At 38.3% G+C, this 16652-nt stretch overlaps 1 protein-coding gene across 4 annotated transcripts in view; it reads right to left on the bottom strand.

Annotated features, from left to right (window-relative positions):
• LOC135132597 (potassium voltage-gated channel protein Shaw-like) overlaps positions 1–16652 on the bottom strand; it is a 46889-nt gene that overhangs the window by 5242 nt on the left and 24995 nt on the right. For 3 of the 4 annotated variants that reach the window (XM_064060724.1, XM_064060725.1, XM_064060727.1), the window contains exons 2-5: positions 9665–9898; positions 8954–9086; positions 7413–7622; positions 5666–5872 (exon numbers count right to left, since the gene is read on the bottom strand). In XM_064060724.1, the coding sequence (XP_063916794.1) occupies positions 5666–5872; positions 7413–7622; positions 8954–9086; positions 9665–9858 (744 nt within the window). In that variant the 5' untranslated portion in view covers positions 9859–9898. The remainder of the gene's footprint in view (positions 1–5665; positions 5873–7412; positions 7623–8953; positions 9087–9664; positions 9899–16652) is intronic. The other variant, XM_064060726.1, reaches the window with a different exon arrangement.

Here is a 16652-nt window from a genome sequence, read left to right as displayed (position 1 = left end):
TTGAAAGAATTTGGTAGACCACTTTTGTTTGGTTTTTGAAGTAATTAGAACGAATCTTAGGATCCCTTGTCTTGTTTTTGAAGTCATTTGAGAGGACCTCAGGGACGGTTTGTGTTTTGTCTTCAAACTGGTTTCAAATAATCTAACGGACTCCTGTTTTATTTCCGAAATGGTTTGACGAAACTCGGAGATCGCTCGCGCTTTATTTTTGAAGTAGTTTGAAAGAATCTCGGGGACCTCTATTGTGTTGTTTTTGAAGTAGTTTGAAAGAATCTCGGGAATTCTTTGTCTTGTCTCTGAGGAATTTTTTTTTTTGTAGTTTTAGATAGACTCAGGGACCTTTTATTGTACTTTGTTTTTGAAATAGTTTGAAAGAATCTCGGGGACCCCTTGTATCTGATTTTCGAAGTAATTTGAAACAATCTTTGGACTCCTTTGTTTTGTTTTTGAAGCAATTTGAAAGAATCTCGCGGACTCCCTGTGGGTCTTCTTTTTGAAGTCATTTGAAAGAATCTGAGGGACCACTTGTGTCTGATTTTCGAAATATGTCATTTGAAAGAATTTCGAAGTAATCTGAACGAATCTTAGGATCACTTGTCTTATTTTTGAAGTCATTTGAGAGGATCTCAGGGACTCTGTGTTTTGTTTTTGAAGTGGTTTGAAGAAACTCTGGGACCCCTTATTGTATTTTGTTTTTGAAATACATAATTTGAATCTCGAGGATCACTTGTGTGGAGTTTTTGAAGTAGTTTGAAAGAATCTCGGGGACTCTCTTGTTTTGTTTTTGGAGTAGTTTGAAAGAATCTTGAGGATACTTTGTCTTGTTTTTGAAGTAATTTGACATAAGCTCGGGTACCCCTTGTGTTTTGTTGTTGAAGTAGTCTAAAAGCATCTCGGGTATTTCTTGGGGATCTTTTTTTTGAAGTCATTTTAAAGAATCTCGGGGGCTTCTTGTGTCTGATTTTCGAAGTAATTTGAAAGACTCTTATAATCTTTTTTTTGAAATCATTTGAGAGGATCCCAGGGACTCTTTGTGTTTGGTTTTTGAAGTAGTTTGAAATAAACTCAGGGACCACTTTTGTTTTGTTTTGAAGTAGTTTTAGATAGACTCTGGGACCCCTTATTGTATTTTGTTTTTGAAATACATAATTTGAAAGAATCTCGAGGATCACTTGTGTGGAGTTTGTGAAGTAGTTTGAAAGAATCTTGGGGACTCTATTGTTTTGTTTTTGGAGTAGTTTGAAAGAATCTTGAGGATACTTTGTCTTGTTTTTGAAGTAATTTGACATAATCCCGGGTACCCCTTGTGTTTTGTTGTTGAAGTAGTCTAAAAGAATCTCGGGTATTTCTTGGGGATCTTCTTTTTGAAGTCATTTTAAAGAATCTCGGGGGCTTCTTGTGTCTGATTTTCGAAGTAATTTGAAAGAATCTTATGATCTTTTTTTTGAAATCATTTGAGAGGATCTCAGGGACTCTTTGTGTTTTGTTTTTGAAGTAGTTTAAAATATACCCGGAGACCCCTTTTATTTTGTTTTGTTTTTGAAGTAATTTTAGATAAACTTAAAGACCCCTTTTTGTTTTTTTGTTTTTGAAATAGTTTGAAATAAAGTCCCTAGATTACTAAAGTAACGCGATTCATTAGGCCCGTGTGTTAGACAAAGACAGACACAAATTGAGCCAAAATGGCCGTTTGACAATTGATTCTGACGTTTGTGAACAAGTGTGTCAAAGTATTTGCTCTACACTTTTGCACAAATTTATAAAAAATATCAATTGTGAGTGTTTCACACAACTGATAACTAATAGAGACTCGGAATCAATTGAAAAATTATGTGCTTTTACAAAATTGAAGGAATTCAAAGAAAACATTTTACTTTTTCCTTCGCTTGAATTTTATAAATACATTTATAGCTGCGAGTTGATCTTTAGAGAGAATGAGGCGTACTTAATTTATAATAAGTTGGATTTAGAACATCTAGGTAGCATCTGTTTGAAAAATCTCAAAATACGCATCCCTACATGTCACAATATTATACACAAGATGACAACGTTTTTTTTTTGAAGTGTAGGCTTCATTTTTCTTTAAAAAATAAGTCTCTGGAGACAAAAAATAAAAGCAATAAAAGTAGTCGTAGTCTTGCAATGCGAAACCTTGTTGATATGGTCAATTAATTTTTAATTTTGTTTTTTGTTAGTGTATAAATAGAATGATTAAAATTTGAAATCTTGACTTTATTTTAAGATAAAAGTTTAGGCACCCAAAACACGTAGAATACATTCATATTGTTAGACACTCGTAATTTTTCGTAGTCATAACTGATTATACCAGCAATTATTGTCCTCATTTTCAAAGTTGGCGGTTGTTTATTTGAGCCAAAATGGCGCCTATTCGCGTTACTTTAGTAATCTAGGGACTTTAGTTTGAAAAAATCTCGGGGACCCCTTGCGTCTGATTTTTGAAGTAATTCGAAAGACTCTAGGAACCTCTACTGTGCTGTTTCTGAAGTAGTTTGAAAGAATCTTGGGGATCCTTGTCTTGTTTTTGAAGGAATCTGAAAGAATCTCGAGGACCCTTTGTGTCTGATTTTTGAAGTAGTTGGTTATTTGTCGGTTGGTACCTGTGATACGATTCTAAGAAAAAATCTTCATTTGTTTCATTATCGTCTCACATGAATTTCGTCTACTGAATTACGAATACTGTTAATGGTTTCCAAATACTCTGGACCCCATTTTTAAGAGCAAACAATGATTTTAGAAACTTTTATCAAGAAGCACCAATAATAATCACAATATATTCTTATAATTATCGACGAAATTCTCGTTTCCCCTTTGCTTTTCCCCGTAAAAATATGCAATTATCAACTGTCATTAATTCTTTGACCCAGTTATTTTCAATATTGGGATTCCCTAATTGTGTTCGCTCAGACAACGAACATCATTAATGCCAAGAGAAGTAGTGAAGTTTCGCCATAATCGCAAATACGTGTCAGCTGGACGATTCCATAAACCCTGAACGTAATGGTCAAAGTGAACGACATAATTGAATAATCCCGAAATCCAATAATCGGACACTTGATTTCCCCTGTACGTCGCAAAATTGCCCCGAACTGGCGAAATAAAAATAGAGTGATTACCGCAGATATTGGTCTTCCCCCACTCCTCCGTCTCCGCCTGTACGAACCTCAGAAAAGCCGTGCAGGTTATGAACAGCCGCCTAATCGATGCTTTAATTTTCGCTCTCCCGCTGCTGCACCCTCGTTGGCGAAAAGCGTTGGTGTGTGTCGCTACCGCCGTTATTTTCCCGAAAGAAGCACGCCTCATTTAAATCCATTCAACCTGCGTTCCCGAATCCGACTCTCCCGTTCCTACACATCGCAAACATTTATGTTAATTAATTTAAATTCCATCTCCATTTACTCAAAGGCGACCAAACACCGCTTGAGTAATTAATCAAACCAGTCAAGTTCCGAATTCTAGCGACAAATGCAAGTTTAATTACGCAAAATACCTCCGGACGTGACGCACGTTTGTCACTTCCAAACATACCTTATTTGCAAGTTTAGATAAGGCAAAACGCACAAAAACGGACAGCATTTTCTGTTAAAATTCGCACGACGCCAATGTTGTTGCCAAGAAAATTACGTCGAGGGGAAGATAATTTCGGGAGAAACGACCGAAACGAAATAACAGCGAAAAGGTACAAGTATCGGGGAGTTTTCAGACGGTTTAATTTCTGAAGGGTTTATTGATGTGGCGCGAATCAAAAGTGGAGGTGCACAGGTGTTTAATTAAATTAGGGCGCGGAGGGGGTGATTTATGTGTCTATAACGGGAAAGGGGGAAACGGAACGTGGGAAATGCGCCGGAGAGTTAACGATTTAAGAATTTGTCAAACTAAAAAATAAAACGAGCGTCTGGAATTTTTTGAGAACGACGTGTTGAGTAAATGAGGGTTGATTACGAAGAGAAACGTCTAGACCAAACTTTTTTCAAAAGTTTTATGGTGATATTCTGGTTGTTAACACTAATCCTACCGACTGCGCCACTTTCGAGAAAAATTCCGCCAACGTACGCTGCATCTTTTGCATGCATCTCGCTGAACAAGCGTCTGCTTTGGAAGTGCGGTAAGACTAACCTTCTCATGCAGAAGTTTATTGTGCAGCTCGACCGAACGTGTTTATGACAGTTCAAGTTTGTCACAAGTAGATGTTACAATAAACAGTTTATTGACTTTGTCGGTATTACGCTGATAGAATTTTAGGAATTTGGGGGGTTTTATTGATTCAGTTGTAATCCCTCGAGGTGTGTTTTGCCGTTGTAATCTAATATGTAACTGGGTAATAATATAATCGAAGCGTCTTGGAACTTTATTACAGTGTATTTTACCTCTGGCATCCTAAATATTTCCGGGTGATTACGTTGAAATGTCACACCGTTTCAGGAGTGTTTTTATTGGCGGAGAGAGGCGGCTGCGGGTTTTATTGTTTTTGCTGTAAAGATTCTTGCAGATCTATTTTTAAAGTGGTTTTTTTCAGACGGGGTAATGCGAGTTCAAAGGAAAAAATGATAATGGAACGGCGACTTACGTGTCCTATTTTTAAAACGACAGAGATATATAAGAAGAATCTTATTTTTTATGATTTACGGGTGCTTTGTTGAAATTAATTTATTTTGTTAGCGGTAATGTCAACAAATAAAAATTCTCAACAAATTTCAGCTTTGCTTTCGTACAGGATACATTCACTGAAATTAAACACCTGCAAAAGTGGTCGTTCTTTAAAAAATGCATTTAAAAGTTATTTAAAGTAGGAATGATTTTTTTCAGACCACAGAGTATGAAAAAATAGGTCCCCCATTTCTGTCTGTCTGTCGTCTCTGGAAAATTTTATCGGACAGATAATCTTCGAAACTACTGGAGTGATTGTTATGAAATTTTAGATGTGTTTTAGGAATATCGTGTAAATGGTAAAACGCTAACCAACATTTATTTTTAGTGTTTCGTTTTTGAAAAAATTTAAAAGCATCCTGGGGCCACCTAGTATTTTTCTAAGAATGTGAACAAAACTTTAGAGCTCTTGGTGTTTTGTTTTAGAACAAAATTAAAGAATCTCGAGTGCTCCTAGTGGTCTGTTTTTGAGAAAGTTTGAAAGAATCCTAGACCCTCTTGGTGTTTTTTTTTTTTAAACGTGAAAGAACGTTTACGGTTCCTGGTGTTTTTTTAGAACAAAATTTAAAGAACTTCGAAAGCCCCTAGTGTTTAGTTTTTGAAAAAGTTTTAAAGGATTCTGAGCCCCCTTGGCATTTTTTTAGAGTGTGAAAAAATCTTTAGAGCTCTTAGTGTTTTGTTTTAGAACAAAATTTGAAAGAATCTTGGGGCCCTTTGCGTCTTTTTTTTAACGTGAACGAATTTGCAAAGATCTTAGTGTTTTGTTTTAGAACAAAATTTAAAAACATTAGAAGACTTCGAGATCTTCTCTGTATTATTGACAACTTGACAAAAATAGTTTACACACATGATAAATCAATGCTAATTTTTTCGTAAAAGAACTCTTTAAAAAAAAAACCTAAAATAAACCTTAGCGCTTATCAAGGTGGTCAAAAGTAGAAAAAACAAAACACTCAACTCAAAGTACTCTATCACTTTTCGTTAAAAAACCTCTACTTACGATCAACCTCACAGCAAACTCGAAGGTAAACCAAGCATTGCAGATATGTTCAACAGTCAAAAAATACGGGTGCGGATCCGTGCAGTTCACATCCTCCGTCATGTTCTTCCTCACGGCGTCGCAGTCCACCCTCAGCCCGTGGTGCGTCTTCAAACAAAACGACAAAACCGACGCACAAATGAAGAACACCGAAGCTCCTGCCACGATCTGCAAACCAAACCGTCTGAAATTTGGCGCACCCAATCCGAGCCGGCAGATTAGTAACGTTATTTCAACCTCCAAGCTCCATACAAAAATACAAAAAATAAAAGGCTTTCATGCAGACTTTTATTCATGTTTACCCATTGAAAATTTCAGAATATTAAAAGAAAACAAGAGTTAATGAAGCCGCTTTTTCTGCACAACAGGTCACCGCGCCGGCATCATTTATATTCATCCGAACCGATTTGTTTGGACTGACGAAGCGTGATGAAGCTATTTTTTTCAATTTCGGCCTTAATTGGAACGATCTGAAATTCATAAAGGCTGTTATTCGGGTTGTTTATGGGAGTTTCGCAGACCGACCTGCTCGTGCCAGGAATTTGTCGGCGGGAAGTTTTTGCGGCTTTTCGAGGAGTTGGCCAGTGTGTGTCGTGTGGGACATGACAGATTTTGGAAGGTGAGATTAATTACAGTTTACATACACGTGCCACGGCCACCACAGGACCTCATTATTCAGACCCACATAACCTACAACGACGTCCAAGACATTAAACAATTATATCAACTTTTTTTTAACCTGCTGTTAGTGATGTCGTATGTATAAACTGGAATTAGTCTTACTATGACTATAGAAAATGCAAAAATCCGTTCCAAATCTACTTTCAAAAATCTAAAACAACAAAAAACCGCCTCATGTCAACAAACCAACTTCTACAGGCAATCACGGCTCCGCCCGAGTCGCACTATCGAACCACAAAAAGCGCGCCAGCAAAAACTTCTACACTACCAAAGTACGAAAATAGTAAAAAGGGAAATCTTCCCGGAGGGTTCGCAGGCACGGTTTTCCATGGATGGGAGCTTTATTATTACAAGTGACTTTATTTTCCTGCAATTAGTCCGGAGGATATGCATTAGATTTCTAATTAAAATGGCAAATTGGGGTGAAATCAAATTGACTGTGACACTTTGATGTGACTTTATGTCTTCTGCTTTGCACTTCTTCGGGTTCTTGAATTAAATATATGGGGTGTAATTAGAGCCGCTTCCAATGTTGTGGAGTGGTTTTGTTATTAAAACAAGGGCTTGTATAGTTTCTTGGGTGGCTGGAGGCGAATGGGGGAGGGAGGGGCGCACAATTGATCGGGGGGAGAGTGGGGGTTCGATAAAGGGGCGTGCGTTAGACAAGTCGGTTGCTGATTTAGCAAAAACTTTGTACTGTTCATTTTGTTTTTGTTGAACTGAGATTACGACTGAATTAAAACGCAGACAAAACTCAATGACAAAGAAACGAAAATGAAAAATTAAACTAAGAATCCGCTGAGATTGTATTTTGGGTTGCATATTTCGATGTTTCTCATTTTTCCGCAACTCCCGAATCCCGGCCATGTTCCCCATGTATTTAAGATAGGCCGAAACCAGATCATTTGCCTACCAAATTTGTTGTTGATAAATTTCGCTCCCATGGAAAGCGGCGCCGCCCCCCCTGCGTGCACCCTCTAACTACCTCAGATATAAACGTAAGTATTGTTAATAAAAACCCAATCACATTTCGGTGTTGTACGTTGGTCGGCGGTACCTTTGCCGCGGAGGAGGAATACGGTTCGTCGAACAGGGCCCAGATCTTCGGCTTGAGCTTCTGCCACGTGGTTAGCGTCCCCGAGAAGTAGGCCTCCTCGTAGCCGAACATGCGGGCCACCTCCTCATCGCTGGGCCTCTCCGTGTCTATATCGAGCTTGTCTAGAATGGCGAGGGTTGCCTGAAACGAGCAACAAAGGAAAAATATTAACATGAAAATTAGTTTCGGATAACGGGCGTGGGAGGAGCTCTGGGGCCTGTTTTGATAAACATAATTGAAATGTACGCTCGGATAGGTCGGAGGATAATTAGACGTGCGCAATTAAAAGTTGAAAGGGCGGGGGGCACGATTTAGGATTTGGTTGAAGAGTTACCGATTCTCAAACCAGAAACCGGGCGGTGGTCGTACCGAACGACGAGGCGGAAAATCGTGCCAGAGAGGTCGCATTTATAGAAATAAGGCAGAGACGTCGAGATTTAATAGAATTGTACTTCTTATTATGGAGGCGACCCTCCCAGCTCACATCTCCCCGAATAACTACTACTTATACGGAAAGAGAGGTTCCGTAAGCAGCGAGAGCCCGCTGGAAGCGCACTCAAAACGCTTTTTGTTCAGTTTAACGCAAATAAACTTTATTTACAAAAAGAATATTTTATGAGTCCACGGATTACAAAATTCACAGACCTGAGCAGACGTTTCGGTTATTTTATTTCACTTTTATTTTCATTCCTCTTTAAATAAATGATCAATTTTTTGTTGTTTCTTTTAACGCACGCGTTTCTTTCGACGCTAAGCTCCCAGCGACGTTGAATATCAAAGTCGGAGAGGTCTAGCTACGGGAGCTTAGCTCTCCTTGCATTACCAAATTTATACAACCGGTATCATTTTTCGAGCCATTAAAATTGAAAGGTCCCTTGCGGTTGTGGCGTACGGTTTTATAATCCTCCACGTAATGATATCAGGCGGTGTGCGTTACAAAATAGGGACGAAAATTGGCGTGGCGAGGCTGTTACCAAGAGCTGGCCTCTTTAAAAATAATTTCGGGAGTGGCTGTACACCTTGTGAGGAAAATTTAGATTGTTTTTATGTTAATTATAATACTTTATGCCCAACAGGTATTTGTAGGGAGAAAAATGTACAGTGGGGTGAAAGGGTGTAATAATTACGAAAACACACGAGGTGAAACTTTGGGAAAAAACGCAACTCCTGCTGGCCCTTGGTACTTAGATTATAATATTTAGACCAAAAAATTGTTGTTGTATATATTTTAGTAAATGATCTTAGTTGGATGACTCGAATAAAGTCACCACATAAAAATTCCGGTCGAAAAAAGTTAACAGAGCCAATGTTGGCGCAGCCGGTAGGATTGCGATATTTTTCCTTTGCGTTTAATTGAGTCTTGTCATTATCTCGCGTCCGTTTCCAGCGAGCAAGAAGTGAGTTCACCCACGAGAATACATCAGCCTCCAATGCAAATCCAGAACCGATCCGAGCGATTATTTATATCTCACCTGGGTGTCCCTGTGGACGCTGTACGTGCTCCAGCAGCAGGGCTCCACCTGGTTGGAATCCAACCCCCAAAACTCCAACTCCTCCTCGAACAAAGGCCCGCACACATTTGTCGGATAATGCAGCTTGCCAGTCCTGCGGATTAAAAACGAAACATAAATTTATGTTATGACGCCGCAAAGGCGAGGAATAAAAGAAAATTTAAATTAGAAACGTGCGACGACAAAAAGTCGACCAAACCACCGGAATCCCAACCTTGCCTTTGTAATTGTTGGTGTCTTGTGGATGTAAGTTATTTGTTGAACGTTTACGAAATGGATAGATGATCGCGAATGCGAGTCGAGGGGCTGCAGTTTACATTTCCAAAGTTACTTTGGTGTAATTAAAGTTGCCTATTTGTACAGCGTTATCAACTAAGAGAGCAGGCGTGTATGGAGGGTTGCCTGCTTTGTGTTAACCGGGTTTGTCAGCGGTACTTTTTGCCCGAGGGTCTCAAAGTTTTAGGTAATACAAGGCGGTTCGGAAGCCACGAGTATATTTCTCACAGCGTGGCCATTTACCCCCGTCATCCATCACCCCGATAAAATAATTCCGAGGGAAATTACATAATAATTAAGCAACCTCCGCTTTCCTGTCCGTGGCGCAATAACGCAATTAATAACGTCCAACCGAGCCAAATCCGACACAAATCGGTCAATCGATTCACAACTCACCGGTAGTAGTTGAGAATTTGGGCGAAAACGCCCGGGTGTCTGTCGAAAAAGTACTCGTTGAGGATGGGATCGTAGTTAGCCAGTGCCTCCGTGAGTCGACTTAGTCTGGTGGCGGGAATCTTCTTCAGAGTAGCTTTGTAGGTCTCATAGCGAATGCCGCCAACGTTCAGAATGATACGGTTTTCGCCATCCATAACACCATCGCATCCTTATGGGTTAGCACTTCATTTTGTCCTGCGAATGAAAAAAAGTTTTAATTGGACGGTTTGTCGGAAGTGCAGTGTGACGAGAGTTGGATCTGTTTCAAGTTGAACTAATGAAATATTCAGGGGTTAATTTCGAGCTGCAAGTTTACACAGGGCGGCGGAGCCAGAGATACGGACGGTTTTGTTTTAATTTCGTGTTGTCTTAAAATGGCGCAGTCGGTGGGATTTTTCGCAAACCGCAAACCGCTGCTATTAAAGACGCTACAAAATATTACACTCAACTTAATTCTCTCGTCCCTCACGCGTTCGACGTGATTTCGAATCAATTTTTCATAGTATCGTATTTGTTCCATTTTTAACATTACCAATCTCGGATGGTAAATGTGTTTCGATTTCTAAGCGGAAATTTGAATACCAAATTTCGTTGTTGTTTGTTTCCAGTTGTAAATCGGAGATACCGTAAAAACAAACAAGTAAACTGAATCAAATTAAAAAGTGTTAAACTTGGAAGACAAGCCAGTGCATGCGATGCGCTTAACAAAAAGCGTAATAATCTCGGCGACACTTCCGGGTTTTGTCAAGGCGCAGTCGGTGGGAATTTTTCGAATCCGACTTCACAAATTCGAGATTTATGCTTTTTCCAGTTGGCGCGCAAGCCGCCTTCTCAATCTAAAAACCATTATAAAATTAGGAAGTTTTGAGGAAACCTTGCACGCTTTTTTCTCTCCTCTGTCGTGGCCACCACACAATATAAACTTCAAAGCGATTGATTAATCCTCCACACTATAAAGCCTCGGTGAATTATTAAGTCAAGTTTGATTAAAAAAGAAAAACGTGACGGAGATAGATGGTAGCAGATCGTTACCCTTTCAGAACCCAGAAGCGTACGTCGTCGCTTAGTTTTTCCAAGTTGGCAATCTTGGGCCATTGTTAATCAAGCGACTTTTCTTTTAATTAACTCACACACTTCCGTTATAATCCGGCTTCTCTGGACTTGAAGATTTCAATTTATCGGAGATGTTTTAAAAAAGGGCCGGATTTAAACGGATCAAGAGCATTCATTACGATTAATTTAATTTGGCGAAAGCCATTTAGATTCTTTTTTGTGCGTCGGATCCAGGTTTTTCATAAATCTGGGTGTCAGAAGCGCGGAAATCGAGGGGATTTTTAAAAGCTGCGCAAGACGGGATGTGGAAAAAATGGATACGTTACAAATGAGGATAGTCCGGCTCGGAAAACTAATACGAAAAGTTTGAGGGTTGTTGATTTAATTACCGATAAAGTCTGAGAAACATAATCTTTAGGAAAATCTCCACGGAATGCGAAAAGTTTGAAATAAATTAGAATGTATTGGAGTGAACGAAAGTTATTGTCTGCGTTACTATCGATAAAGGATCTGTTCTTTTTAAATAAGTCCACATTTCGTCTTTGTCGGACAAAGGGTTTCCAATAAGAGCGTTTACTCGTGTGGAGCGATAGCAACAAATTAGAATACGTTAAAGCATCGGCGCAGTCGGTAGGATTCAGACGATGAGTTTTTCTCACATTAATTGGATACATGTGGCTCGTTTCGTAAACATCTAAAAACGTCACACCCCCCACGTCTGAATCATCAAACTGACATAATTTTAATTTTATTATGTCGAGGAATATGCTACAACGATCAAAGCCGAAATCTAATTGCCTCTATTTCGCCTCGACTACCTACATGCCGGAGAAGAATATAAATTTCCCAATTAGTTGCTTGTGGAAATAATTGGAGAGAAACACAAAGCACGGTCGTGCCGAATAAATTGTTATTTCAACGTTAAGTAAATATTTTCGGATAACTTTGTTTTTCAGGTGTATGATTCAGAGGAAATTCCATTTGTTTTGTAAAATGAGCAAGCAAGGCGAGCAAAAAAGTAAATCGAGTTTTTGTCAAAGAACAACTAAGTCGGGTTGAAACACACGTTTCGAGAAAACTTTGTGAAAAAAAAAATACCTACGGGAAAAAAATGATTTATAGCACTGTTAATTAAGGTTCGAGCGATGATGCATAAACCGGCGCCAGACTCGTTGGACTGTTTTAATATATCACACTGGTGTAATTATACAAGTAATCATATTTGTGGAAGTCATAAAGTCACAATAAATGCAGTAATTTAAATTCAAATTACTTAAATAACGAGATTTTAACAGGAAGCTGTAAAATAAATGGTCGTAACAATAACGATCAAATCATGGATATTTTTCACGTTTTAACAGCCGCCGCAATAGACACGTTAGACAAATAAATAAAATTTAGGTATACGTATTATCACACTTCGTCATTTCCATTCTCGGATGAAAGTGACACCATTGTTCACGAGAGATACATCATCACTTAGTTCAGTCAAATTGTGTGTAAAATTATTCTTCTCTCTTGAAAATTTCGACATTCCGCAGGAACTTTTGATTTCGGAAGTAAGCAAGTAAAAGATATTTTATCGAATTTGTACACTTCAATTTTTGTAGAAACATTCCAACAAGACCTCCAGAATTAAGAGTAAGAGATACCATTTGAGACTGCTTCGCTGATACGTAACCCTTGACCTGTCTGAGTACCTTTTCCTTTAGAAAGACACAAGGGAACCTCGAGATTCTTTAGAATAAAAAAAGACACCTTAGGGCCCGGAAATTTTTTCACATTATTAAAAAAAGGTATTAGGGATGCCTGAGAATCTTTCAGACTTAAAAAAAAGACACATAGAAATCCCCAAAATCTTCAGTAGGTAATTAAAAAAAAATAGGGATTCCCGAATTTTTTTATATCCTTAAAACAAGGCACATGAGGCTTCCGAGGTCCTTTTAAATTCTCAAAAAAAAATACAACAGGGACCCAGAAAATTCTTCTGCATTCCTTAGAAAGACACCAGGAACGTACCAAGATTCTTGTTTAATTTCTTAAAAAAAAATACTTAGGATTTTGGAGATACTTATAATTTTTTTCAAATAGAAAAAGGACCCAAGGGCACCCGGATGTTCTTTTGTATTATTAAAAATAACACAAGGGGACTTGCGAGATTTTTTTATATACTTTAAAAAAAAATTGGGATCCCCGAGATTCGTTTATATTTTTTCAAAAGAAACACTTTCGAGCCAAGGATTCTTCCGCATTTTTTAAAAAAGAAGAACCGTGATTCTTACACGCTTTTTAAAAAAAGACACTTGAATATACCCAAATTTTTCCGCATTTAAAAAAAAAGTCACTAAACATCCCCAAGATTTTTTATATTCTTTAAAAAAAGGTACTCGGGGCTCCCAAGAACTTTTTAAATTCTCCAAAAAAGACACCTGGAACCCAAAAGATCCTTCTGCATTCTTTAGAAAGACACAAAGGGACTTCGAGATTCTTAAAAAAAAACACCAGGGACTTCCTAAAATTATTCTAAATTCTACAAAAAAGAAAAGCACTAGTGTTCCTAGAGATTCTTCAAAATTTTTCTAAAAAGAAAAAAGACACTTTATATTCTTCCAAAAGAAACACTCGGGACGCCGGGATTCTGTCACATTTTTCAAACCTTCAAACTGACCCCGCCCGCCCACCCGGTTTTCTTTTTGATCACTCATTTTATTGGACGAAAATTGAATTTTACGTTGATAACATAAATCTTATTTGGGCAAATGACATATCCTGTGAAAAAATAGGGGGCGGGTGGGCGGGGCAAGTACTTGGTAAGATAAGACTGATTTTGGCAAATGACACCCTCTAAGAACGTAAAGAGTGGGTGGGCGGGGCTAGTACTTGGTAAGATAAGACTGATTTTAGCAAATGCCATATCTTCTAAGAAAGTAAGGGGTGGGTGGGCGGGGCTAGTACTTGGTAAGATAAGACTGGTTTTGGCAAATGACATCATCTGGGAAAATAAGGGGCGGGTGGGCGGTCCTAGTATATAAAACTGATTTTGCCCCTATTAATCTTGTAAAAACTTGTGAAATTTAAAGGTGTCCAATTGCAAATTTCCATAGTAGCGAGTTAAATTCCAAAGTCTACCTGAAATGTGTAAAATACGATGAGTTTTTATTTGTGATTTATCACTGCATTAATATTTTTTAAGATTTGCTTATACAATTTTTTAAAACTGCAAATGTTTCTCAGGGGCCCCAAATACTTTTTGTAGAACGTGAAACCTTCTCCGGGGGTCCCAACTGTCTTTTTTAAAAATGTGAAACCTTCTCGTTGGTCCCAATTGTCATTTTTAAAAATGCAAAATTTTCTCGGGGGCTCCAAATGTTCTTCTTAGAATGTGATACCTTCTCGGGGGCCTCAATTGTATTTTTAAAAGTATAAAACCTTTTCGGAGGCTCCAAATGCTTTTTTAGAATGTGATACCTTCTCGGGGGTCCCAACTGTCTATTTTATAAATGTAAACGTTCTCGGGAACCCCAAATGTTTTTTTTAGAATGTAAAACCTTCTCAGGGTTCCCAATTGCCTGTTTTAAAAATGTAAAACCTTCTCGGGGACCCAATTGTCTTTTTTTAAAATGTTAAACCTTCTCGGGGCTCACAAACCTCATTTTTAAAAATGTAAAACCTTATCTGGGGGTCCCAACTGTTTTTTTTTTAATGTAAAACCTTCTCGGAAGCCTCAAATGTGTTTTTTTTTTAGACTGTGAAACCTTCTTAGGGGTCCCAACTGTCTTTTTAAAAAATGTAAAACCTTCTCGGGGGCGCCAAATGTCTTTTGTTTAATGTGAAACCTTCTCGGGAGTCCCAATTGTCTTTTTGTTTATGTAAAACCTTCTCGGGAGTCCCAACTGTCTTTTTTTAAAATGTAAAATCTTCTCGGGAACCCCAAATGTTTTTTTTAGAATGTAAAACCTTCTCAGGGGTTCCAATTGTTTTTTTAAAAATGTAAAACCTTCTCGGGGGCTCAACTGTCTTTTTTAAACATGTAAAACCTTCTCGGGGGTCCCAACTGTCTTTTTTAAAAATGTAAAACCTTCTCGGGGGCGCCAAATGTCTTTTGTTTAATGTGAAACCTTCTCGGGAGTCCCAATTGTCTTTTTTTTAACGTAAAACCTTCTCGGGGTCGCAACTGTCTTTTTTTAAGATTGTGAAAAATTCGATTTTGAATTTCATTGGATTATTTTATTCACTGTGAAATAAAGATTGAATTCTATTTTGTGAACTGGTTAATTTAAATAAAAAAAACACTTCAAAGTGGCCCCGCCCACCCACCCCGTTTTCTTTTTGTTTCACCAGTTTATTGGATGAAACGTGTATTTTATGTTGATCAACAGTCGAACATAGACCAAAAATGTAATACTAATCCCCCCCCCCCACCTCCGCTTCTGAATTTCATTGTGAAATAAAAATTGAATTCTGTTTTGTAAAGTAAAACTGACACAAAAGCAGTCGCAAGGATTGAGGTCGCGAGACAAAGGAGGCCAAAACTGGCCCATAATGAGCAGGGGCCCCATCATGTTGACTATCTAGTGATTCATCTTCTAAAAGAAAGCAATTTTTTAGCAAAACGTCCAAACTACAAACTACAATTATCGACAATTAAAATTAATTTTGTTAAAATCTAAGTAATAGAAAGAAAAATGGGCTCTGTTTTTAGAAGCGCATTTTTCTAGTGTAAATTTCATTTTACAGTTTTATGCCACCTCTTTCGTTAAAAGCCATCAATCTCGACCTAGATCACCCATAAATAAATAAACCGCAGCCCGATTCCCTGTCCACATCAACTTTTAAAACAAAAGCAAATGAGGTGCATCCGCCCTCAGCACGGGCGTATATTCACCTGCAGCGTCTACCTCTCGGGAAATCTTTTTTGGTCTATAAGCTAGCAGAGCTTGCTATATTGGGACGACGAGGACGGTCAACCTGGGGGTTGCAATAATCTCGCTGTCGTGACACAGACTAATAATCATCGGGACGCGGCAGGGAGGCGTCCTGGGACCGGTGCAGTTATTACGCGTAAGCTGAGTAAATACAGGGTGTCCCAGAATTCGCGCCATTCCCGTGAATGACATGTTCCCTGTCCCGAACTCTGCCGTAATTCGCAAAAAGAATTGTCCAGGCTTTAACCGTGTGAGAACTGGAAGGCGCTTAAATTGACCAATAGAGAGGCTGCTTTTATATCCGAACGTTTCTATGTTCAAAGTTACCTATGCCAAGAACAAAAAATCGGGTAATACTAAAGTTGAATGAATTTTTTCCGAATCCCCCTCCGTCAACAAAAGGAAACAGAAGTGTGGTTATAAATTTAATCATTTTGACAATTGTTTGTCATAAACTGTCACGAAGTTCATCACTGACCTGAAGAGACGCTTCTACGCCAAAGATGACTGATTAATGTACACAGAGACGTCAAGGTTTAGTTTGAGGCAAGTAGCATGGGACAGAAGTTATTTCTGCTGCCATTCTAGTTAAATTGTGTTTAACTGGGCTGTACATGTCATAAGAGAAGCTGTTTCATTTCATCGTAGACAAATAATACATTTATTACTGTTCTACATAGTGTAGATACCGAAGAGCAGGTATTAGAAGTCATTTTCTTAGAGCCCCGTGAATAATGCGTTGTTATTTTTAACGAAAATTAGTACATTTTCAGAATTTACTCTGCATCATATCCCTGATATTAAGTTTATCGTTATTTCTAAAAAAGAGTACCACATGTCCATTCAAAGAACGTTATTTAGTGTACTAAAACATAAATATCGCTTTTGATTAATCGGTGCTTATGATTTTCAATAAATAGTATCAATTTTTACTGAACAGCTTTGTTGCTGATACCTAGTCTAAGCAACGA

The sequence above is a fragment of the Zophobas morio genome, unplaced genomic scaffold (genome assembly GCF_036711695.1).
Source record: "Zophobas morio isolate AGI-343-1 ecotype UQ-CSIRO unplaced genomic scaffold, CSIRO_AGI_Zmor_V1 ptg000021l, whole genome shotgun sequence".
Taxonomy (NCBI): Eukaryota; Metazoa; Arthropoda; class Insecta; order Coleoptera; family Tenebrionidae; genus Zophobas; species Zophobas morio.
This window is presented reverse-complemented; position numbering and strand designations above follow the sequence as displayed.